General features: G+C 35.4%; 1 protein-coding gene across 4 annotated transcripts in view; it reads left to right on the top strand.

Moving 5' to 3' along the window:
- Positions 1 to 26,268, top strand: part of SKIC3 (SKI3 subunit of superkiller complex) — a 76,968-nt gene that overhangs the window by 26,268 nt on the left and 24,432 nt on the right. For all 4 annotated transcript variants that reach the window (XM_037032077.1, XM_037032078.1, XM_037032080.1 and 1 more), the window contains 21 exons: positions 168 to 294; positions 864 to 1,043; positions 2,051 to 2,175; positions 3,362 to 3,615; positions 4,047 to 4,149; positions 6,348 to 6,524; positions 6,613 to 6,757; positions 6,926 to 7,004; positions 7,092 to 7,153; positions 7,281 to 7,337; positions 10,001 to 10,069; positions 11,788 to 11,862; positions 12,502 to 12,643; positions 14,718 to 14,811; positions 16,590 to 16,667; positions 18,611 to 18,735; positions 19,546 to 19,669; positions 21,942 to 22,163; positions 23,163 to 23,235; positions 25,674 to 25,727; positions 25,908 to 26,019. In XM_037032077.1, the coding sequence (XP_036887972.1) occupies positions 168 to 294; positions 864 to 1,043; positions 2,051 to 2,175; positions 3,362 to 3,615; positions 4,047 to 4,149; positions 6,348 to 6,524; positions 6,613 to 6,757; positions 6,926 to 7,004; positions 7,092 to 7,153; positions 7,281 to 7,337; positions 10,001 to 10,069; positions 11,788 to 11,862; positions 12,502 to 12,643; positions 14,718 to 14,811; positions 16,590 to 16,667; positions 18,611 to 18,735; positions 19,546 to 19,669; positions 21,942 to 22,163; positions 23,163 to 23,235; positions 25,674 to 25,727; positions 25,908 to 26,019 (2,477 nt within the window). The remainder of the gene's footprint in view (positions 1 to 167; positions 295 to 863; positions 1,044 to 2,050; positions 2,176 to 3,361; positions 3,616 to 4,046; positions 4,150 to 6,347; positions 6,525 to 6,612; positions 6,758 to 6,925; positions 7,005 to 7,091; positions 7,154 to 7,280; positions 7,338 to 10,000; positions 10,070 to 11,787; positions 11,863 to 12,501; positions 12,644 to 14,717; positions 14,812 to 16,589; positions 16,668 to 18,610; positions 18,736 to 19,545; positions 19,670 to 21,941; positions 22,164 to 23,162; positions 23,236 to 25,673; positions 25,728 to 25,907; positions 26,020 to 26,268) is intronic.

Here is a 26,268-nt window from a genome sequence, read left to right as displayed (position 1 = left end):
TTATTGAAAAATGAATTCTTTTTTCTCATTGTAATCTGAATCCTAAAGTAATGACTTGTTTCAAATTCAGCATCCTTAAATCACTCAAACTTTGATTGTTTCAGCTGGTAGTCTGCTATATCATATGTATTTCAGTATTTCTTTTTTACTTCCCCTTGGTGACTTAGTTTTCAGAGAGCTCTTGAGAAAGATGCTGAAGTTGCTGAATATCATTACCAACTTGGATTAATATATTGGTTCATGGGTGAAGAAACAAGAAAAGATAAAACAAAGGCTCTTACCCACTTTTTAAAGGTAAAATAAGTGCAAGTATTCAATTCTTTGTTGAAATGGATTCATTATAAAACCATAATAATAATTATAAAAGTTAGGTACTTTAAAAATTACTACCGAACTGTTTTCATGTTTCATATCTCACACCTAAGGTTTGTGAGAATGTTATGTGGGTTTTCAAGAAGAAAATTAAACCATAAAAGTGTAAAAGTTACTTATTTAAGAATCACATGTTATAGAAAATGAGACATGATTATATCTGGAAAACAGTGTTGTTTTTAGAAAATTTTCACCCTCATTTAATGGGCGTATGAGCCTTATGTAATTCTAGATGTTTAACTTTTTGTTGTTTGAATGTTTAAAATCTAGAAGTGTTTCTTATCTTGACTAATAAAAGTAGAGTAATGTAACAATTCAAATATCACATATCTTTTAACAAAGATAACATTTTCACACTTATAAGCAGTGACAGCCAGCTTTTATGTTGTTTTAAATCTTACATTAAAGAATGTGTTGGCATATTTTTATATATTTAATAAAACTTTCTTTTAAAAAATCTATGTATTTATCTTTTGTGTTTTATTTCAAAGGCTGCCAAACTGGACACATACATGGGCAAAGTCTTCTGCTATTTGGGTCATTACTACAGAGATGTAGCAGGAGATAAAAACAGAGCCCGTGGGTGCTACAGGAAAGCTTTTGAATTAGATGACACTGATGCTGAATCTGGAGCTGCGGCTGTTGATTTAAGCGTGGAGCTTGAAGAGATGGTGTGTCTAATAACTTAAACATTTTTGTCTTGTTTTTATGTTAAATATGGAAGTGGAGATATTTTTGTATATGTATACTTGAAAATTATCATTATTTTTATCTTTCTTTATAGTTACAATAGAAATATTTTCCTGTCACTGTTTGTAAATTTTCTTTTCTTTGGCAGACATTAAACTTCTCATCATTTATTGTTAAAACTGTAGGTCAGTATATACCAGTGTAAGTTTCAAAAATTGGAAGTGGTAAATGAAAATACAAGGCCTGTCCAGAAGGTATCCAGCCATGTAGTATGAGAAATAGAGACATTTATTGAAGAAGATAAAGATACATGAAACGTCATACATGGGACAATGACACCTCAGTCCCCTTCAAAGTAGGCACCTTGATAGCTCACACAGTTCTCCCAGTTGCCATCAGCTGCCCTGTTGTATTTTTCTGAATCTCACTGATGGTTTGAAATCTCTTCCCTTTCAAAGGTGATTTTAGCTTTGGGGAAAGCCAGAAGTTGCAGGATGCCAAATCTGGGCTGTAGAGGGGCTGAGTTACCTGGGTAATTTGATGTTTCACCGAAAAACTCTGCATAAGACATGATGCACGAGCAGGTGCATTGTCCTGATGAAGCTGCCAATCTCCAGTTGCCCATGGATGGGGCCTTCTGAATCATCCCAGTAGTTTCCGTGGAGGAATGTTCAAGCTTAACGCAAAATTCCTTTTTCTACTTGTTCAGTCATTTTGAATGTGATGACCATACAGTACACATGCTCACTCAATAATGTCTACTACCCCCGCAGACTAATACAATAAAGTCATCATTGTTCACACATGCGCATTCTAGTCCACTCTCCTTGGCTCTCAGGTTACATTGATGTCACACAAACTTTTCTCATTATATTAACAGTGGCTGGACTTTTTTCCGAATAGACCTTATGTATTTGCCTACTTTACATAGGTGTTCTGAATTTTATAATATTTGATATCTCTAATATTATTCCTTTCTTCTTATTAGGAAACTGCCCTAGCTATCCTAACAACAGTAACTCAAAAGGCGAGTGCTGGAACTGCAAAATGGGCCTGGCTTAGACGAGGCCTGTACTATTTGAAAGCTGGTCAGCATTCTCAAGCAGTGGCTGAGTAAGGCACCTACTTATATTTAAGCTCTGGCTCACAACCTAGTGGTTTCTAAATTTAAAGTCCATTTGTACCCAAAATGAACTTTATAGGTTGCCTCATACGAGGTTGTGTCTTGAGGGAAGAAATAACAATAATTATTTAAGATTGGTTGGTTCTTAATTACCTCCAAGGCACTGGAATTGCAAAAGTGGATTAAATGATGTCCTATAGTCAAGGAGAGAGCCAGTCTGGTGAAGTCTTAACAGTATTATACATATAGTAGGTTCTAGATAGAAATTTAAGGAACAATAAAAGCTTAGGTTAATATTTTTGTTCTCTCACTGAACAATATGTTGGTTTGAGGCAGGGAAGGCATTTGGCAGCTTGAAAGGCATTTGGAGCAGCTCAGTTTTAGTCATTTGGTTTGAGCTTCACTTAAGCGTAAATAAAATATATTTGAATCAAGATAAAGTTGTTTTGCCTGGCCAGAGTGACTTAGTTAGTTGGGCATCATCCTGCAAACTGAAAGGTTGTGGGTTGGATTCCCGATCAGGGCCTGGGTTGTGGGTTCAGTCCCTAGTAGGGGCACGTGTGAGAGGCAACTGACTGATTTTTCTCTCTCACCTTGATGATGTTTCTCTCCCTATCTTTCTCCTCTTTTACCCCCTCTCTAGAAACAAGTAAAATATTTTTTAAAAGGCGAAAGATTTATGCGATCTGAAGAGAAACCAGAGTATAGTAAAATATTTTTTAAAAAGATAAAATTGTTTCTGATTTATCTTAATACCCAGAATACAGGCATTTAAATTTTTTTTCTGTAAATGGAATTTAATCAGAAATTTAAAGTATGCCTATTATTCTTGTTTTTTTAACTGTGATATTTCTGTTTTGCTGTGGGTTTATAAACTGTGATGAGGCATACGGTAGGATAGTTGAGTAAAGTTTTTCCAGATAGTCAAGGAAAGAAATTCTGGTTAGCACTTTTTCAGAAAAGTTATTTTGTTCTTTTTTATCCCCAATTTGTAATAAAATTTCTTAGTATTAAAAATATTCAACTTATAAAAGAACAGATATTTAAATAGCACTTTTATATACAGAAGGAAGCATCGATATGTGTGATTCAGTTGAATTATTTATTTTATATTTTCCTTTCAGATATGAAAGTAGTTCTATTGCTTTTTGTCGTCTTATTTTCTTGAAATTTTAGTTTACAGGCAGCCATAAGGGCAGACCCAAAGGACTTCAACTGTTGGGAATCCTTAGGAGAGGCCTACTTAAGCAGAGGCGGCTATACAACAGCGTTGAAATCCTTCACAAAAGCCAGTGAGCTGAACCCAGAATCCACATACAGTGTGTTTAAGGTTGCAGCAATACAGCAAATCCTAGGCAAATATAAGGAGGCTATAGCTCAATACCATCTGATCGTTAAAAAGAAAGAAGATTATGTGCCTGCTTTGAAAGGTATTTTTTTAAATAATAGCTCCTTTGACTTTTATGATACTAAAGTACAAAGTCCTTGTACTTTTAGTATTCAAAATATTTGTACTAAAGTATTCACAACACTTTATTGTGAATAAAGTGAATTTCGTGAATGCATCAAACAACTTGATAAAAAGACTTCTTTAGTCAACAGCATCCAGTATGAACCTCTTATGGTATAGCTTGTTCTATAGATTTGAATATAGAAACATCAAATCTTGATTCATAATAGTCAGTAAATAGTCATATTATAGAGATTTAACTTTTAGATAAATTGATAAATGCTGGATCTGAAATAGATTTCTAAAACAAGAGCTTCATTTTCTGGAAAGCAGCTTTAATATAAATTTATCTGAAGTTTATTCTAAGTGTTGTTTACGTGTTTTAACATCTGCCACCTTACCTGATTTCAGGTCTGGGGGAATGCCATCTCATGATGGCAAAAGCAGCTCTAGTCGATTACCTGGATGGGAAGGCTGTAGACTACATAGAAAAAGCACTTGGGTATTTTACTCGGTTAGTATTATTGTTATTATTTATTATGTTTTTTTCTTAGTATAATAATAAAGCCAAATTTAGAATAAATGCTATTTAGAATAAAAAACATTCTATGTTAATTTTGTTAGTTATAGCATTCATTATTCAGAATACCAAGCATAAAGAATAACAGACAAACCAATTAATTCTAGAACATACTCTAATGCATATGCTAGGAATTTTGCAGTGGGGATAGGTACAATTTCTTGTTCTTAAGTGAGTGACATGCTGGACGCGTAGGAAAGGGTGGGAAGGAAGAAGCCGTCTGCTAGTGGAGCAGCGTAGTGTTCTTTCAGGAGGCATAGGAATGTGAGTATCTAGAATTGGAATGATGGGAAAACAGGTGCACAGTGTGCTTTACATCAGTGGGAAGGGCTTATTTTAAGTTTACTGGTAAGTCCAAAGGGAAAGGGAAAGAAATAATCTGATTGCTCCTGGAGAGAACCCGTGTAGGAAAAAACAGTGATGTCCAATAAAAGAAAGGAATCAGAAGAATTTGAGTAAATCTTGTATTTTGTAGAACTGTAAATTCATTAGCTAGGTAAAGGTGTTATTTGCGGTAGATAACTTTAAAAAGTCTGTAAGTTAAGCATACATTTGAATATTTTTTGCTCTTAAACATTGTGCTGTGCTTCCCTTTTCTTTTCCTGTTTGCCTTCTCCTCTGGTCCCTCTTGATTTGGTTGCTCTAGGATTGCTTTGCTTCGAATATGTACCAAATATGAAATGAAAACCGCGGCCTTTCTTCTCCCACTGATTTTTACTGCTATTTCTCAAGTCTCACATGATATAGCTCTTTCCAAAGATGGAGGTACTGTGAAGAAGGCATACTTTGTTGGAACTATACTTAAGAGTAAATGTGAACCTTTGAGTGATGCTACTTGAGCTAAAAATACTGCCTTTCTTAGCTTGGGAAATTCTGTTCTGGAAAGCATGTAACACAACCAATTACAAGGAGGTATATCAAACTTTGAACTGATAATCCCAAAATTTATATTTACATCTCTAATTAAAAGTTCACACTACCACAATACTTTTGTAAGTGGGCAGAAGTTATTTCACTTCACATATATTTTTTTATTGAAATGAAAAGGAAATGAGTGGATAGACACTTAAAATTGCTTGTTTCTCTCCTTTTATTTCTTTTATTTTTTCATGCTGTCAATTTTAGAAATTATGCTAAGATATTTAGGCAAAAGCACAAGAAATACACTGTCCTCCCTTTTTGTGGTCCTCACAAGGGGTTTTCAGTGATAACTTTAATAATTGATCTTACTTCCCTTCAAGTATTTTGGATATTGGAAAATGATTTTTGGTTGGACTCCATGAGTAGAAAAGGCAATGAAAAATATCCCATCTGCTTGTCCATCTGCCAGTAACATAGCTGTTTGTGATAGCTGATTATCAAGATTTGGCTTAAGTGAAATTGCTATGTTTTATTTATAAGGTCTTGAGAAGAAAAAAATGAAGAGTATAGTTGAGATTTTCTCATTCTAAAAAGAAGTTCTCTTTATCATCATAATTAATATTCTGTTTTTGAGCTTGTGTACTCAGTCTTACTTGCCTCAATAAATATGGGTTTTCTCATTTTTATGTTTAGGTTTTTGGTATTGGTTTCAGAGAGTAAAAATGGTTTGAACCATCAAACACATTTGGTATGTCATACATTTACTAGTTTTTTAAATTTTTTTTCGGAAGGTCTAAAAGCAAAACCGTGAGTTTACAGTAATCAACTGTTAAGAGAGTTCTCAGTTTTACTGCTTGGTTATTGTCCAAACAAAGAACATCGTTTTTAAAAAGTCAATATTAAAGGTAAATTGCTTCAGAAAACATTGATATGTGGTTTCTGCTACTTCTTACAAAGTAGCAGAAACCACAAAAATATTTTCTTACAAAAATAATGAAGAATATCAAAGAAATGTTTGTAAAATTTCTGCCACTTAAAACAATCAGTTCATTCTCTTTCATTCCCTTCCTTTCTTCTTCCTGTTAGGGAGGTGAGAAGATGTAATTCAGTTCCAAGGAGTTTAGTAAATCATTCACTGCTCTTAATTAAGGAAACAGGTTTTAATCAGGATTGTATGTATAATTTTTTTGTTTTAATTGTACATAGTAGTGAGAGAGATAAAGTCTGTACTTTTTGGATGTAATTTAAAAGAATCCCACCTTTTTTTTCAGGGCTCTGCAGCATCAAGCTGATGTATCTTGCCTTTGGAAGCTGGTTGGGGACGCTTGTACTAGTCTGTATGCTGTCTCACCATCTAAAGTGAATGTGCATGTTTTAGGAGTCCTTCTAGGTCAGAAAGAAGGAAAACAAGTATTAAAGAAAAATGAGCTCCTCCATCTTGGAGGAAGGTAATTTACAAAGATTGCCAGGGAGTGACATTCAAATTAAATTAGCATGTTATAACAGAACATAATATTCACTTTTTTATTTTCATAGGTGCTATGGACGTGCGTTAAAACTGATGTCTACATCTAATACGTGGTGTGATCTTGGGATTAATTATTATCGCCAGGCACAACATCTAGCAGAAACAGGCAGCAACATGGATGACCTTAAAGAATTGTTGGAGAAATCATTACAGGTATGGTTTTGAGAATTTTTTTTATAAATTAAAAAAAAAAAATAAGTAGTTTTCTGAAAGATGTTTTTGTTGATGTAAATACTCTAGTGATTTCACATAAATCACATTTATCTTGATATAAATATTGACATTCAAAGGATTAAAAATTAATCTCATTTTACTTTTCAGTGTCTAAAAAAGGCAGTGAGACTCAACAGTAATAATCACTTATACTGGAATGCTCTTGGTGTGGTTTCGTGTTACAGTGGTAAGAATTTCATGACACTTCAGTAATTTTAGAATATTGTCTATTTCAAGTAATAAAACTCAGTTTATCAAATTCTGTATTTTTCAGGTATTAGAAATTATGCCCTTGCTCAGCACTGTTTCATCAAATCAATCCAATCAGAGCAAGTTGTGAGTGTTCTATGTGTCTATCTATGAAAACAACTTCAAAATTTAGTGTTAATAATTTTCTGACTCTTCTATGTGGACAAATTAAACATAGATGTGTATAATTTTTATACATATATATGTTTTTTAGAATGCTGTTGCATGGACCAACTTGGGAGTACTATACCTTGCAAATGAAAAAATTGAGGTAAATGTGTTGTCTTTTGTCATGTTAAAAGTAAAGAACATTTTCTATATATGATCTCTTTATAATAGCTCAACTTCATATGGAGAAATACTGTGTACATTTTTATCTATCCAGTATTCTCTGTAATGAATGTGTAAGATTTATTTTCTTTTGTATCCCACTCGAGAAATTTATGGTTTTATTATAATTATGTTTATTTTTCATTTAGAGATTAAAACAACTCTAGTATGAACTGTTTGAATGTTTTTCTTTTTATCTGTACACATGTGAGAGGAGTTCCATGTGAGTGGTTTGGGGTCGGGGGTGACAGAATATAGGAAAGAATTAGCACTCTGTCAACTTATTTAACATTTGCTTGTGTGATTTTGATTTGACTTTAGCAGATATTAACCCCTTTGTGATCCACACATAATTTGTCATACTCGAACAGTTATACATTAGAGAACTGTGTATGTGTTTATAGATCATGGTTAGAAGCTTCTACAGATCTACATATAACATACTTGTATTGTTTTATGTTTTTAGCCATTATATTGAACATCACCCTTTTAAAACTGTATTTTATTGGTTATGCTATTACAGTTGTCCCAGTTTTTCTCCTTTTGACCCCCTCTGCCTCTTTCCCCCTTCCTTCCAGCAGTCACTCCCCTTAGTCATGTCCATGGGTCATGCATGTAAGTTCTTTGGCTACTCCATTTCCTATACCATTCTTAACCTCCCCTATTTCTTACCTTCCCATTACATTTCTTAATTCCTGGACCTTTTTCCAATTCTTCCCCTTCCTGCTCCCAGCTGATAACCCTCCAAATAATCTCCATATCTATGACTCTGTTCCTGTTCTAGGTTTGTTTAATTTGTTTTAGTTTTTTAGATTCAGTGCTTAATAGTTGAGAGTTTGTTGCCCTTTTAATGTTCGTAGTTTTGATCTTTTTCTTAAATGAGTCCCTTAACATTTCATGTAATAATGGCTTGGTGATGATAAACTCCTTTAGCTTTACCTTGTCTGGGAAGTGCTTTACCTGCCCTTCCATTCTAAATGATAGCTTTGCTGGATAGAGTGATCTAGGTTACTCTAGATTACTTGCTTTTCATCACTTTGAGTACTTCTTGCCCGACCCTTCTTGCCTGCAAAGTTTCTTTTGAAAAAGCAGCTGACAGTCTTGTGGGAACTCCTTTGTAGGTAACTCTCTGTCTTTCTCTTGCTGCTTTTAATATTCTCTCTTTATCTTTAACCTTTGGCAATTTAAGTACAATGTGTCTTGCTGTGGTCCTCTTTGGGTTCAACTGTTTGGGACTCTCTGTGCTTCCTACACTTATATGTCTATTTCTTTCACCAAATTAGGGAAGTTCTTCATTATTTTTCCAAATAAGTTTTCAATTTGTTGCTCTTTGTCTTCTCCTTCTGGAATTCCTATGATTCAGATGTTGGTACATTTGGAGACGTCCCAGAGTCATCTTATACTATCTTCATTTTTTTTGAATTCTTGTTTCTTCATTCCGTTCTGGTTGAATGTTTATTTCTTCCTATGTTCCAAATCATTGGTTTAAATCACAGCTTCCTTCCCTTCATTGTTGGCATCCTGGCTTGTGTGATCTGGCCTGGAGCTGGGTTTGTTCACTCCCAAGGTAAAACCTCCCGATTTTTATTCACCACACCTGAAGGTCAGACTGCGTATTCTGCCATTGCCGCTCTATGCCATATTGTGTCCTCTTTGTCCCAGCTGCCCGTCTCTGCCCCACCTACCCCTATGGATAAATTTGGCTTCTTTAAATCCTTGGTTGTCAGACTTCCATACAGTTCAATTTTCTGGCAGTTCTGGGTGTTTTTTGTTTTGAAGTTAGTTGTGATTCTTGGGGTTGTACTAGGAGACAGAGCTAGTCTACCTACGCCTCCATCTTGACCACAAGTTCCTGCATATCATCCTTTTAAAATAGAGTTAGTAATATTCTTAGGACTATATTAAGTCACAGCAGAGATTGCTTTAGACGATTGTAAATAGAATAAAGGAAAATAATAATGTGACTCTTAAAATATGTGAAAATAATTTTTAAAAATTCATACAAAATGCCCTGACCAGTGTGGCTTAGTTGGTTGGTCATCATCCCACAAAGTGAAAAGTCACCAGTTCAGTCCCCAGTCATGGCAGATACTTTGGTTGCTGGTTTAGTCCCTGGTCAGGGTATATATGAAAAACAACTGATTGATGTTTCTCTCTCATAGTTATGTTTTTCTCCCTCTCTCTCCTTCCCTTTTCCTCTCTCTAAAATTAAATATTTAAAGTTTTAAAAATAATTTATACAAATCAAGGTCTTAGTTAATGAACCATGAATATGGTTTTATGATAACATGACACAGTTGTGCATTAGCTTAACTTTTTTAGAGAAAAAATAAGACTGTTCCCTGCCACACTTAAAGAAGATTATTGCCCTTTTGCTGGGTCCAGAACCTTTAACCTGTAGAGAAATCTGTTGTAAGCAGGAGTGTTCTGGTGGATACTGTTTTAAACATTGCTAATTGTGCTTAAACAGTTTTAGGTTCATATGTTTTTATGCTGATAAGTCTGGCTTTTCTTGTTCTCTTATTTTATGGTTTTAACATGAACAATTTAATATTAAATTTATGAAATAACTTAATGTATTATTTTTTGGCTTTTCTTTACTAGCAAGCTCATGAAGCTTTCAAAATGGCTCAGTCCCTTGATCCATCTTATTTAATGTGCTGGATTGGACAAGTAAGATATATAACATTTTAGTCATTAATAATTCTGTTGATAAAAGCAACATATTAATATAGTGTTATAAATGCCCTATTAATATAAATAACAATGATAATTTTGATTACAGGTGACATTTGAGGACTTACTTTTTGCCAGTCACTGTGCTGGGCTCTTTGTATACGTTATTTCAGTTCATCTTTCATCAGTGCTTTGAGCTGGTGGTAGTTGTTAAACTTTTCATAGATGGGGAAATTGAAGCTCAGAGATCCTAAGTATTGTGCTCAAGGTCATACAGCTTGCAGTGATTAAACTTTTATTTAGAGGGGCTTTGAACCTCATCAGTCTGGCATTATGATATTTAAAAATATACCAAGAGCTCTCTTACTATGTATTTACCCCCATAAACATTTATGAAGATCATTTTTATTATATTTTGTTAAAATCTTCATAATTTGGATTCGTACTTGTTTATATGAATCTTCCCGCTACCACCCATCCCCCTGAATTTAGATTTTTGTATTGCCAAATAAGAATTAGGACTTGGTTAATAATCTTGAGTCTATCACTGACTAATTTTTTAGCCTTAATAAAACTGCTGGATTTCAGTGTTTTCACCTGAAAAAGGAGGACATTAGGAAGAGTAACCTCTGAGTCCTGTGTAGCTAGAAAATTGTACTGAATTACTAAGTGGTTGATTTATTTTGGTTCAGAGAATAGTAGAAGCATCACCTATATCAGAAAATCATAAATCTGGGTTTTGATATTCTTTACTGTACTTTTGACTCATTGGTATAATTCCTGTTAATTGGTGAAACAAACAGAATTAAGACAAACTTCCTATTCCCATTAACTGTGGTAGCATTTGGGAGCAACGTCATTACTATGCTAAGTTCTGTGTAAGGTACTGGACTCAGGGGCTCAAGAATTTGCATTTCTAACTGTCCTGAGGGATGGCGCTGCCGCTGGTCCAAGGGCTTCACCTGAGTAGCACTGCATAGGTCTGCATCTTAGATGCCATCAGAAAAAATCCGTATATTTTTTTATTTTTCAAAGATTTTAGTTCTTAAAAATAGTTTATTTCAGGAAATAACTGGTCAGTTTAATTTAAATGGCAACAATAGAAGTGAAACTTACTAATTTCATAATTATATTAATAATATATGATAACTAAAAAGCCCTGATTTCTTCTAAAAGATAGATGAGGTTGAAAGTAATTTTAATTTATTATGTAGTCTGTAAAGTCAATAGCATAGGTGTAATATTTTAAATGCTGAAGTAGTTTTAAAAAATAAGCATGTTGTGACTTTACCCATATCTGTGGAAACTAGGAGTGAGGACCTCCTTTAAAAAAGCTACCCAGGTGAATCTCAGGTGATCTTGTGATAAGCCTGTTCCGGACAAATACCAGTATGAGTTAAATAAAAAAATAAAATAAATTTTAAAAAAAAGCAAATACCAGTATGAATAATCAAGGGTGCGAGGGGAGGGAGAAGGTTGCAGATGGAAGTTTGAAAGCATTTTTCAAGTTAAGGGCCAATTTAGTAAGTCGTTCTTGTCCTCTGAGTGGTGTGACTCTGGTGGCCAGGACTGAAGTTGGAGTTAACTCTGCTTTTCCACTCACTTACCAGTGTAAGCACAGGTCATAAATCTTTGTTTTTCCAGTTTCACTTATGACGGCGATGATGATTACTCCTCTTAAACACATGAAGAAACTCTCTTTTTTTTTCTTTTAGGCTCTAATTGCAGAGACAGTTGGAAGTTATGACACCATGGATCTTTTCAGGCACACTACGGAACTCAGCATGCATGTAAGAATTTGAACATTCTTCTCAGGCATTCATGAAGGAGTAAAGCATTAAACCTATTTGAGGAAATGGATACTTAGTGGTGTCAGATTTTAACGACGGCATTTGTCTCTACTCTGTATTCTTTCCTGAAAGCAGAGAAGCTGTCTTTAATTTAAAAAGTTCTCATCTTCATCTATCTATTATCTTTCAAGATCTGATGAAGACATTGAGATTTAGCAAATGGGGTAGTAGTTGTGTGGACTAGGAACCAAGACTCCAGAAAACACATACATGAGATACGGACTAGACTTGGTTGATATTTCTAGCTGATTTATGGAAGTGTTTTAGAATTCTTTTGATTGGTAGTTATTACTTTGACCTACGGGAATGGTGCTGAGAAGAAGCAGACCCATCAGGCAGGCCTCTGTCTTCTGCACTTAATTTATCCCATTTGATTCCCTTGCTTAGAGTTGAAGCAAGTGACTTGAGTGTGGTCTTAGCTGCGTTTTGTCCTAGTGACCCTGTAAAGACACCTAACAGTTGACTTAAAGAAGACTAAGCTGTGATGTTTTCTGTATTGAAGTATATTGTTTCATTTCTTAATTTTTATTCACATATTTATTACCCAATGTCTGTCTGTTAACTTTGGCTTTTTTCAAGACTGAGGGAGCGATAGGTTATGCGTACTGGGTCTGTACAACACTGCAAGACAAAAGCAACAGAGAAACCGAGCTGTACCAGTACAACATCCTTCAGATGAATGCTGTCCCGGCAGCCCAAGTTGTTTTGAGTAAATACGTAGGTAAGGCACCTGTTATATAATGGCAGGGTGTTTTAATAACTGTTAAAAGAACTTAATGAATTTTACAAATTAGTTGATTTCAAGTTAAATATTGGCTTTTTTCTCCCCAGTGGCCAGTGTACTTTTTAGACTTTATTTTAGTAAGGACTTTTGAAGAGTGATGAAATGTTAGCTAATGGTTCAAGATAAAAGTGACTTCTGTGTTGTAGTGGAAAGCACTGGGCCTGAGCTGCTGCTGCCCTGGCTCTGCCATCACTGTTTCTACGGCCGTAGGCCACGTATTTTGCTTCCCTTAGCCTCTGTTACCTTTGGGAAGTAGAGGTAATGATACCTAGGTTATAGAGATTTGAGAATTAAGTAAGATAATGTACTTTAAGTTCTAAATCCAATGCCTTTAACCTCCCACATTAATACCTGATTTTTCTTTAAGATACTGGAAAAATAGATTTAGGCTTAGGAAAAGGACAGAATGCTGAAGTTTTATTAACCATCTATTATAATAATTTCCTTTCCTTGATATAACTACTATTGAGTTTGAATCTCTGCTCCATCATTTAGTAGCTATGATAATACCTTAGGCATACTACCAAATTGAATTTTAGTTTTCCTGCCCATAACAAACTAATGAAAATACTGATTGCTTAGGGTTTAAATAAAATGATTTATACAAAATGTGCAGAGTACCTGACAGATATATGCTCAAGAAATACTAGTTTTACTAGCAATTTTTTATCTTTTGACAAAATTATAATAAAAGAAGCAAGGAGTTTAAGCAGGAATACTGGCAGTTAAATGATGAAAAGAATCAGATAAATTGTGAAAAGCAAAAGAGAAAAGGCCTCATGGTAGATACTGAGAGGGTTGTGATATTCTCCCTGCATTGAGCCTGGGGCACTCGAGTGGATCACACTCAGTTTACAGATCAGCCCTGTGGAGCATCGGTGTATTAACAGTGCTGAAACGAATGACTAGTGAGTACCTAGAGCCTCTGAGAAAGTGTGTGATCAGAAATCTTATTGATAGGTTTCCTTACAGAATGAGGAACATTTAAAAGGATTTATGTAAAGAGGTAAATCTTTAACTTTCTGCAAAGTTCAGATGCTTAGAACAATGAACAAATCACTTCCTGACAGTTCACATAGTTACATTTTTAACTCTGTAGTGGAGTCATAATGATAACATACTCATTTAATAAATTCAACTACATGTGCTTAGCCAAAAGTAAGTAAGTAAGTTAGAAGAGAAACGAGGGTGAATACACAGAGAGGACAGTCTCGTCATCTGTCCTGCTGACTGCCTCCGGGTGCTTGTGGATGGAAGGCACGGATCTCCTCTCACTCAGTTTGACTCAGTCTTGGGTACCCTCTCTTTGTGTGGTAACTCGAGGATTTTTCAAGTATAGCTTTGTATGATTTTCACCTTGTGCTTTGATGTTAGAACCTAACCAATGCCTAAGATATGATCATACTCTCTTTTGTTAAACCATATAAAAGGTTTGAATGCTTGCTTCCCAGCACAACTTCAATCAGATCAGATGTGTTTCTGTTTTATAAATCATTGGATGTTTGATATTTTTTGACATTAAAATTTCAAAGTACTGAAAAAGGCAATACCAAAATCATACGTTCTTTCCAGTGCATAATACTGAGTTAATTTTCTTTTTAAAAATCACATAGAAATTGAAATACAACCATCAAGAAAAATTGTTGCTAAAAGTAATCACAGGAAGGTTTGAGTGATTAGCCACAGAACTGAATTTTCTTTATGAATTCAGTCAAGGGTTTTAATGTGAGGTACATTTTCAAATTATTATACCATTAGGGATAAAAAATGTTTTAACTTTAAAACATTGAGTAGATAATAACTATAAATATTATTTAGTTAATTTAGAAGAATTATAAAATGATTACTGGAATTTTATAGTCAAGATAATCAGACTACTATTCTTAACAATGTCAGTAATCTCAGGAGATAATCTGGTATTTAAGATATTGAATAAGTTGAAAATAAAACTAGTATTTTACAAACACAAACATTATGTACATGTAAAGAAAAGATATTTTTGGATTTCCAGAAAGAATTCAGAATTATGCTCCAGCTTTCACAATGTTGGGTTATTTAAATGAGCATCTTCAACTGAAAAAGGAAGCAGCAGATGCCTACCACAGGTAACTCTGCATGTACTGGGGTTGTGCTCCTCCTTGTCCTTTTTAAGTTTGATCTCACATTTTCATGAATGAGGTACTGAGTAAATGTTCTGATTTCCCCCCTTAATCTTTCATAATCTAATATTACATCTTGGAAGGTGAAAATATGCAATCCCAATTTTCTTCTGTATTTTGGCTTTTATTGCTTAACCCGAGAGAGAGGAAATAAAAAACAAAAACAAAACAACTCCTCCCCTTTAGACTTTGTCCAGCTTTATTAAATATTAATAATGTATTTATTCAGAGAAGAAATCAGAACATTGTATATTTGTTTGAGTCATTTCAGTCTACTATATATGTAACTATTCAAAAAGTACTTGTCAAACTGCTGTGTGTCCAGCAGTGTCCTGGGCACTGGCAGTTTAGCAGAATTAAAACAGACACCGGCCCCTTTCCCCTGGAGCTCATGTTCTGGTTGGGGGAGATGCACAATAAGCTAACAGACATCTGTGATGGGAACGATTGCAAAGAAAGAAAATCAAAGTCAAGGACCTGCAACTACAGAGCAGGCAGTCAATTTGAGGTTGGTTTACTAAGGCAGCGTGGCCTGGCCTGAACCCAGTGAAGCCACCAGCCATTCCGTGGTCAGCACAAGAGCGTTCCAGGCAGAGGGCCCAGCAAGAGCAGGGGCTTAGAATCAGGAGTAGCATCAGCATGTCAAACACACAAGAACAGTGTGGTCAAGTGGAATGACCAGTCAGGAGAATGGTAGGACAGGGAATCAACTGGAAGGTTTGTTCTCTGCAAACTAATTGACTCATGAATAAGAAAATCACTGTTGATCTTGTGAGAACCAGATAAAGAGTTGAAAGACCTGATTGCCTAACTTCTGGGGTACATCCATGCCCTCAGTCTAAATAAATCAATTTTTAGAAGAGGCCTTGTTAAATAAAAAAATGAATAATTGAGGTATCCTAAGTACTTTGCCACTTTTTAATGGATCTCTGTAGTTCAAAGGCGTAATCACTAGATGGTACTGGAGGCTGTATAATGACGCTCTTGTTTCTTCAGGTGTATGTGGAGAGAGGTTTATAAAAAAACACACTTCTATTTCTTTCATCCTTACAGTAAACAAACTATGTAAACATGATAGCATACAACAGTAGGCAGGATTTTTAAACAGAAAACATAGCTTCAGGGTGCTCACTTTTGGGGATACATACTATAATTGCACATGTTGTGAGTCTGACACTGGTTTTACCTTCAGCCGAAAATAGCAGCTACATGGTCACTTGGATACGCATTGCCCTTTCTTTTTAAAAATTTTTTAATTTAAAAATTTTAATTTTTAATTTTGTTGTTGTTCTATTACAGTTCCAAGTTTTTCCCCTGTTGCTCTCCCCTGCCCCGCCACCCCTGCACTCCCACAGTCAGTCCCCACCCTGTTGTCCAGGCCCATGGGTCCTTTATACATGTTCCTTGACTCAGCCCTTCCCCTTCTTTTCCCCGTTATGCCTCTCCCTCCTCAACGAGCAAACAAATCTCAAGTATGATAAATAATTTCACTTAGGAGGTTCACTTTACTAAAGTAATTTTCCTGACATTCTAAAATCTTAAGTATTGAGAATTCTTTTGTGGTGCCAACTTTAATAAAAATAGGAACAAGTGTTATAGCTAGCATATAAGAATTAGTAGAGTTACATGAAAATAAAAATCTGAACATTAAGTTAATGGAAAATGGTAAAATAATGCTACTGCCTAAAGGTAATTTAAAATACCTTGTCTTTTTTTTTTTTAAGGGCAATTTTGTTGTTACAGAATGCAGAAGACCAAGTTACTTATAATGATACAATTAGAAATTATGGCAGATTGTTATGGTAAGCATATTTTTCTCATTAATCCTGTGACCGTACTAGATTTTTCTGGTGAAAGCAGTGGGACTGTTGAGGTGGTGACCAGTTTCTAGAGTAGTGGTGGTGACGTGTCTGCAGGATACGTCATTCCCACAATCCCTGGCCCCGCTGACAGTTTCCTGTATCTGTAACACACCTCACTGCAATGGGCTTTATGAGGAGCAGGTTTAGAATTGATGGTTGTGGACTGTATAAGAGAACATTTGAAGAGAGGCAGTTGCTGTCTCTAATAGTAGAAGCCTAGTTAATTGGAAGAATTAGATTTATTCTGATTTCCTGTATGAATTTTTAGGGAATGGACATTAGGAATTCAGAAGCATTCTGAATTATTTTGAAATAGCACATAAAAATTTCTATGTGTGTACATTTTGTGGGTGGAAAGGGAGTCACATAGCTCCCTTCAGATTCTCAAAGATTTCTGGCTTAAAAAATGTTTTTTAAAAAAGACTAAAAATGAATCCAGCTGTTTTAGAGGATAGAACTAGGACCAGAGAACAGGTGTTATGGGAAGAAGGTCTTTGGCTCAAGGTAAGGAAGCATTTCTCGGGTTGAGAGCTGCTCCCAAATTGGATGTATTTATTCATGAACAATCTAAGGTAGCCTTCCTTTCATCAAAATATCTATCAAAACGTGATATTACTGATTTTTAAATTTTCACCTTTATAAAGTGAATTTTAGAAGCAAAGATTGCTTGTATTTTTAGTTCCTACCCACACCCCCAGGATTAAAAAGATTTTATGAAAATATTTCTAATAATATTAAAAACAGAAAAGGCTTCTGACTATAGTGATGGACTCTGAATAAGAATATCAAAGATACAGTATATCTATTCCATTATGGCAGCTGAGCTTATACAGTTTCTCTTCATTTTTAAATAAGCAAATCAAGTTATTTTTTTATATTAGAAAGTATTATATATAGTACCACATAGAACAGTTTTTACTTTCATTCCTAACAAACACAGGAAAGGTGATATATAGTTTTGTCTGAGGAATTTTAATGTAATCTATGTGTCCTCCAAAAAAATGGGTGTTCAGATAAACAGTGNTATATCTATTCTATTTTGGCAGCTGAGCTTATACAGTTTCTCTTCATTTTTAAATAAGCAAATCAAGTTATTTTTTTATATTAGAAAGTATTATATATAGTACCACATAGAACAGTTTTTACTTTCATTCCTAACAAACACAGGAAAGGTGATATATAGTTTTGTCTGAGGAATTTTAATGTAATCTATGTGTCCTCCAAAAAAATGGGTGTTCAGATAAACAGTGTACACCACGGGTGCAAACTCGTTGTCACCAGGGGCCACATCAGCCTTATAGTTGCCTTCAAAAGGCCGAATGTAGAGCTCCTTGCCCCTCATTAAGGAGTAGGTGCATTTGTACAGTCCTAAAATTACATCCAGCCTTTTGAAGGCAACCTTGAAGCTGATGTGGCCCCCGTGACAATGAGTTTGACACCCCTGGTGTACACGAAGGCTAGGTTTGATGCCAGCGTAGATGTTCTGTGACTTGTTAAGCTCATCAGAGGTGCTAGAACCTTACTTATGGGATTAATATTTAACTAATGTATTAAGCTTAAAAATTGGGAATTTTGTATAAAAGTCAACTTGAAATTATTTTATAATTTGAGATTTTAATTCAAGTTTGTTTAAAAAACACTTTTCCATTTAGCAAAACTGGCCATTTTCACATTATTTAAAAGAAGCAAAGTGTGAAGCTAAATCTCCCTGGTACATCCTATGAGAAATAAATGATATGCCTTCTATTTTAAGTCTTTTCTGCATCTTTAACTCTGAGAGAGAAAGTTATTAAAAGGAACATGGTATAATAATGTTCTATATTTTGAAGATGTAAGCCAAAATTATTTTTTATATTAAAAGTAAGTTATGTTTTGTTTCTTAGTGCCATTGGTGAATATGACAAAGCTATCCAGGCTTTTAAGTCAACACCCCTTGAAGAGCTAGAAGACATCATCGGTTTTGCTTTGGCTTTATTTATGAAGGGTCTGTATAAAGAGAGCAGCCAAGGTGAGTATGTTTTTTGAAGCTGAAGGACACATCTTACTTTTCCAGGGCTGAGAGGAATTTGATCATGAAGACCTTACATAAAGATGTATTAAGATAGGGTAGGGGTTGCAATGTTTATTAAAATCTGCCTAGGAGTCAGGACAATACTAGGTACTTTTTACCTGTTTTGCCATTTAGTAGGGCATTATGATGAATAGTTCTTATAGTAGTATCATGAGGTGAGTTTTATTTTTATTATTTAGATGAGGAAACTGAACCCAAGATCACTTATGGTTGACATAGGAGTTAGCATTTGAAAGCAGGCCTTTACTAATTCACAGTGCTTAACTGTAAATTTTTGATGAATGAAGACCTCAAATTTTGTTAGTGATAGTGTATTTCGGTTTCTGCGAAAGTGCTCATTGCGTGCATATTCACATACATGGGCCCAGCCTCTGTGTGTGCAGCTCTGAGAGGATCTGTTCTTTGGTGGAGTCGTTGCTCTGCCCAAGGGGGTTTGGGTGCTCTCTCCGTGGCTGCCGGCCTCCACTTGTTGTGCAGATAGTGGCGGAGACCTCCCTCCCTCCAGATACTGAAGGTGGAAATTAGGGAATGTTGCATAATAATCCTCATGCTATCCCTAGCATCACCTGGGAACAGCTAAATGAAATTAGATTATAAAATTTTGTTCCTGAAATCAAGGGAATAGTAAGATAATATTTTAGTTAGATCTTTTTTGAAAAATAGAATTAGGAAAGGAGAATTCCCATAGTTTGTCACTCAGGATTGTTTATGTATTGTTTGCTCTTTGTTTCTAATCCTATGTAACAGCCTATGAGAGAGCCTTGTCTATTGTTGAATCAGAGCAAGACAAAGCCCACATCTTGACAGCTCTGGCAATAACGGAGTATAAACAAGGAAAAATGGACGTAGCCAAGACACTGCTGTTTAAATGGTGCGTATACTTGACACCATTGCTTAATATGACCAGTTGCTTAAGGATTGGCTTCAAATTTGGATCAATGTCAAATGAAGACCCTAATGTTTTAAGAACTTCTTGATGAGCAAGAGGGATTGGACCCCCCAACCTCTGAACGGATAGTCACGGGTAGAACTAAAAATCATGGCTTAATTCTTAGTCTTGGATCCTTCCAGCCCTTCAGAATCATCCTGCACACTCTGTTTTATTTATTTCTGAAAAGAGTAATGGATCACCTGATCTAGTAGGATCTTAAAAGTTTAATGAAGGCAGTTGTAACTGCTTGTTTTCTGTGTCTCGAGAGATTTTTTCCTCTTGCTACTGATACAACTTGTAACTATTTCTATGTTTTTGGCATAAGTTAAAAATAATAGCCTTGATATATGTGGTTATTTTTACATGATACTTTTTGGCTTCTGGAATTTTCTTTTAGAGCATTAATCTTAATTTCTTCAAAAACAATAAACAACTAATATATGCTGTTGGACAGAGGTTCTCAGTGAGTTTCTTGGCATTTTCAGTGGCACAAATCCTCATGGTACAGAGTTGTCCGCCCCCACTGCAGGAAAATTACATCTCTGTGCCCCACCCATTAGATGCTAACAATACTCCTCAGTCATTGTGAAAACCAAAAATCACCTCTGGGCATCTCCAAATTACCGCCCTCCCTTATATAACATGTTTAGAGAACCCAAATTTGCAAGTGGCTTGGGGGCAAGAATGTTAGATATTAATGTATTAGAAACAATGAGTTGAGTTTTGGGTTAAGACAGTAGCCAAAATCATTTTGAACATTGGTAAGAGTAGAGAAAAAGAATAGAATATAATCTTATCTTTTTCTTCTCTTATAAGAAGGAAAAAACTTTTACCTTCTTGTTTTATGTTGTTGGATCCAGGACTAGATATTTTATCTGATTTATGTTTCTTTGTTTTTGATTATCTGCATGTCATGTTTCAAACTTGATACTTACCAACTGTTCCCTCCCCGCTCCTTGGCATGTAACTATGAAAAATCCTTTCTATGAAAAATTCAGTCCCCAAATTTTTATCAGTCTTGCTCGACATGCGTATGTTGGAACTAAGCAATGTCCTAGGTGCTTATTTAAGGAGAATGAGTGTAAGTTCAATATATAAGGGGAAAACGTCTGGTCACCAAATTCACAGAATGTATCATGTTGAATGACTACGTGTAAAGTCACTGGAACATGGTACAAGACAACATGCCGTTACTGAGTGTTCAGCACATGTAGCTCAATGGGATTTAGTTATTCCAGTAATAATTTAGATTTTTGTGTATTAGTATTAGAGTAGATAGTTTTCTTTCCCTTTTGAATGAGGGTGCAAATGAGAATTTCTTTTTTTACCATCAGTATTGTAATTTATATTTTACTATGTGTTTTTTTAGTTGTACCGATATACAGCGCAGTTACTGATATTGATAGAAATTGACATTCTTCCATATTTGAACTTTTACATCTCTTAACCCTTGTGGTAAAAAGAGTTACTATGGATGCTCTGTGTAAGTGGTTAACTCCAGAGCTGCCCATGAAAATTCATGGTTTTATACCTCTTTGTCAAAATTAGATTCTAAGCATTTTGTTTTCCTCTCTCCAAAAAGAGTAAAAAGATATAGTGGTAGGTAGATAATATTTTTTAATGTTTTAAAAATTACTATTTTCATAAACTGTTTAAAAAGGGCTTGGAAGTTCCTCTGTTTTGTTATGGTACAACATTCATAATTACTATTAAAAATACTAAGTTTGTTTTGTAAAACTTAGATGTAATGACCAGAAAAGAAATTTGGCCCTGGCTGGTGTAGGTCAGTGGATTGAGCACGGGCCTGCAAACCAAAGGGTCACTGGTTCGATTCCCAGTCAGGGCACATGCCTGGGTTACAGGCCAGGTCCCCAGTGGGGAGCATGTGAGAGGCAACCACACACTGATGTTTCTCTCCCTCTCTAATGTCCTCCTTTCCCCTCTCTAAAAATAGATGAATAAAATCTTTAAAAGAGAAAGAAAGAAATTTGGCTATTGCTGCTCTGCAAAAGGCCATTGATGTTCTTAAACACATATTCAGGGAAATTGCTGCCCCAAGATGCCAAGCAATTTGTTCTTATATTTACTTAAAGCTGGGTTTAATTTAGTGAGTCTTTTAAGTAAATTGCCTTTTGTACTAAATGTTAAATAGGTTTTAACAGTTATAGACTACTGTGTTCATGCTAATTGGCAATTAAAAATATGTTTACAGCTCTATCTTAAAGGAGCCAAACCCAGAGAGCCTTCAAGCCCTGTGTGCTCTAGGATTGGCGATGCAGGATGCTACCCTGTCCAAAGCAGCACTTAATGAGTTACTGAAGCACATCAAACAGAAAGACACTGATTATCAGAAGTGCCTTCTCACTTCAGCGATTTATGCACTGCAAGGCCGCAGTGTGGCAGTGCAGAGACAAGCATCTAAAGCTGTTCACAGGTAAATTTGGGCTCATGAACTCGGGCTCTAATTATACTTGATGAGGTGGTCTTTAACATTTGGAACTTACTAAGAATATAAAATGAGGTGGTAAGCATATACATTAGGGAACCAAAATGTGGCTTTATGAAGCTGTAGAATCAGCTGACTATACATATTATTTCACCTATGAAGATTTTCTTTAAAAAATTCAGTTGATAGAAATAGAAAACAGCCCTGCATGGCTCAGTTGGTTGAATGTCAGCCTGCAAAGCCAGAGGTTACCAGTTCAATTCCCAATTAGGGCACATGCCTCTGTTGCAGGCCTGGTCCCCAGTTGAGGCCTATGAGACGCATCCGATTGATGTTTCTCTTACACATCGATGTTTCTTTCCCTGTCTTTCTTCCTCCCTCCCCCTTCTCTCTAAAAACGAGTAAAATCTTTAAAAAAAGAGAGAGAGAGAACAGAAATTTTGCCCTTCTAAACTTTGTTTGTATGAAAGCCCTTATTAATTTTCCAGTTTGTGATATTGTCAGTTTGTTATCTGATAGTGTCCATTGATGGTTTTAGGAATATTTTGGCCGTGTAAGCATTCATTAATGTATTCAAAATTTGGAAAGTAGGAAACTGTTACTACGAGCAGCAGTGCTTATTTATTTTCAGCAGTAAAGTGTTATGTCAGTGGTTTGCATACCTTTCGTAATTCTCACCTCAGTGTTTTCTTTGCACACAATATACTACATTTACTTAACCTTTCTTAATTAGATTTCATGGCTTTGTAATCATCACGTTTATGATTTTTTTCTTATTTTTATAAGGACTATTGGTGTATATAAGAGATATAAAATATGTTTTCTAAAAATTAGGACACTTTTAACCACACTTGGACAATTATATGAACTTGTTTTAAATGCCTAAAGGATTTTAAACTTAAGTACTGAATAAAATGTTGCTTGCTTGCACTTTTTGTGGATAAAGTAACTCCCACCTCAGCTCTCTACCTCTGACGATCTCTGTAGCAACCCCGCCGATCCGGCTCTGTGGTCTCTCTTGTCCCGAGTGGTCGCTCAGCATGCTCAACGAAGTGCAAAGGTGAGTAATGTTCTAAATCCTGGCAAAAAAAATCAGTAACTTGTGATGTGGTAAAGAGTATAATTTTAAAGTATTAGCATTGTCATTCTAAAAAAAATAACTAATACAGCAAGGGAGTTCTGCTCTTTAACCGAATTTTCCATTGTTTATTCGACAAGTCTTACATTGAGTTTCTGCCGCCTACTCTTGTGCTGCTTTGGGGGCGATGGACAACGCAGAGTCAGGCGGGCTCTTTTGAACACACACAGATTATGTCAATAGCCATGTGATGAGGTTGTGCTTGCCATGTTGCCGTTTAAGAAGCATTAGCTACTGTACTTTTGAATCCCAAAAGATAATCTTATTTAAGAACTCCTTAAAGATAAAAGAAGCACCAGAACACTGCTGATATTTAAAGATGTAAATCTAAACATGGAGTCATTAATGTTCTGTGCAGGGATGACATACTGTATTTTAGTTCATAAAAGCCAGATATTTTCAGGTGTCTAGAAAGTTTTTTTTTTAGAGAGTATTTTTTTAGCTGCTGTGGGTACTGTGAGCTTTCATTGCTTACTTAATCAGTCGATAAACATAATGAAAGTAGCAAATAGGTTTTGAATGCTTACTACATCTGCAAATTCCAGTATCTGAAGTCTGTGAGGGCCTGTGTTGGTCATTCCCACTTGCTTTCATGTGTGATGGCTTGGTCTCTTTGCTTACCAGATTGTGTATACTTAAAAATTCAGTGTGGAAATAATTTGTGGCCTAGGATGCAGGTACCTTTCTATTCATATAAATTGTATTTATTTCTGCCAGGTGTTTGGGAGTGCCACCAGTCTGGAACCACCTTAAACAAGGTTTAGAGCTTGAGGTTTCTGGGCCAAACCGGCTACCATGTGCCTGGGTTTCAAGGTCATATGAAGCCTGGTTTACTTTTGATTCATCTTTAACCCAAGGGTGTAGACACTTGGGGTCTCAGCTTTATAACTCCCCCTTGTTATGTGAGCCCTGGGCTTTGATTTCTGACCCACTAGCCCATGTGTTTTTTCAAAATGAAAATTCAAATTTGTTAGAATCTGCAAATGGCAGAAGTGGCTTCCCTGCTTACTTACCTCTCTGGATTTGTTTTAACTCTTAGTTTTGGCCTGGTAAGACTTTAATATCTTGTCAGTTATTCAGTGCTTTGAGGCATACATGTTTTTTAAATCTTATCCCAGTGCTTCTGAAGCTTTAATATGCAAATAAAATCACCTGATGGTCTTATTAAAATTCAGATTCTAATGCACTAGGTATGGGATGCAGCCTGATAGTCTGATTCTTCTAGTCTACAGACCACACGTTGAGTAGCAAAGCAGCATTTTTATATATTTTGTCATTTGATCCCAACATATGAAGTTGGCACAATTAATGTCCATTTTATAGAGGAGGATGCCAGAGACTTGGAGGTTGAATAACTTGTACATAATCACAGCTAGTGGTTACGATGATGGGTTATCCCACCTCTAAACCCTGAGTCCTCTTTCTGCTCTACTGTGTTGTCTTTCTTCTTTTTAATCCATTTTCTATTTGTTTTATGTTGACATTTTTAAAAGTTCATTTTTAGCACTTTTTTATTTTTAAATTTTGTTAAGTTTTATTGTTGTTCAAGTACAGTTGTCTGCTTTTTCTCCCCCACCCCCACCCCTAGCCATCCCCACCTCCCTCCCTTGACTCCACCACCCACCCCGCTCTGGTTTTGTCTGTGTCCTTTATAGTTTCCAAAAACCCTTCCCCCTTTTGCCCTCATTATCCCCTAAGTACAGTTTTGAAAACATTTCTGGTACACTTACACACTTCTGATATAAAATGAAGACTGCAGTATACTTCTGATTTAAAATGAAATCATCCTCATTTCTTTCCCAGGTAAAACACCTAATTGAATTTTTAAAAATGAAGTATTTCAAATCAGCTTTATGAAACCTGTTATATATATGTTTCATTTTAGTATTGAGCTGATTATTGAAGCAGTGATGAGTCTCATGGTCCTCTGAACTTCGTTTGTTTTACTGGGGATTACAGAAGTTTTTAAGCTGGTATTTATGGAAAAATTATGTTAGCTTATGTTATAATAGGTTTTGTGGTCTCTTGCCCTGGCTATCTCTTTTTCAGTCTGCCACAGTTTTTTATATTGTTAGAAAACATGTGCGTTTTTGTGGTGTCACTGTAAAATTGTACAACTTTTAGGTCTGTACTGGGTAGAATTGAAATGATTATAGTGAAAAAAGATTTTCTTTTTTAAAATATTAAACTGGTCTTTTAAAGCAATGATAATAAGTTGATACTTAAAGGAGTTAAAGCATTGTGAATGCGATAAAACTGAACCTTTCAAATGATGTAATGGAGATTCTATCAGTCTCAATTTTTATTCTTTTGTGAAAGTTTATGCATCTATTTAAATAACCAGTTCTTTTCTGTTACAGGGAGGTGCTGTAGCAGGAAATGTGGCTCATATTCTGGACTCAAATCATGGGAAGGTTGGTTTGCCCCAGTAAAGGAAATGTTCTGCTTGATAAATAATTTTATTTATGAAAGAATAATTCTTATTTTTGGCTTAGGGGGTCACATCATATCCAATAAAGTCATACTTTTAGTTACTTTGAAAGCTAGGGAGCTATGGAGAGAATTGCCTAACGCCCTTCCTTTCTCCTACATAGAAGGCGTTACTGTACACTGCAGTGAATCAGTTGGCTATGGGAAGCAGCTCAGCAGAAGATGGAAAAAATATTGCACTGAAGACCATTCAGAAGGCAGCGCTCCTTTCTCCAGGTGAATGTAATATAATTTACTTTGTTAATTAGGACTCTGTTCATCTTTCATTTGTGGTTTAGGGGAGCAAAGTTTGTAATCTTATGAAATAAGACAAGGGAATTTTAAGAAAAAAATCGAAAATTTTACATATAAATATTTGATTATCTACATTTGGCTAGTGATAATTAAGAGGCAATCAATTATTGAAGCAGGTTCAAGGAATATCTGTTCAAAGAGAATTTATTACCTGTTATTGAGAATCTGAAT

This window comes from Sturnira hondurensis, unplaced genomic scaffold (assembly GCF_014824575.4).
Source record: "Sturnira hondurensis isolate 20B ecotype Veracruz unplaced genomic scaffold, ASM1482457v3 Scaffold0021354, whole genome shotgun sequence".
Classification (NCBI taxonomy): Eukaryota; Metazoa; Chordata; class Mammalia; order Chiroptera; family Phyllostomidae; genus Sturnira; species Sturnira hondurensis.
This window is presented reverse-complemented; position numbering and strand designations above follow the sequence as displayed.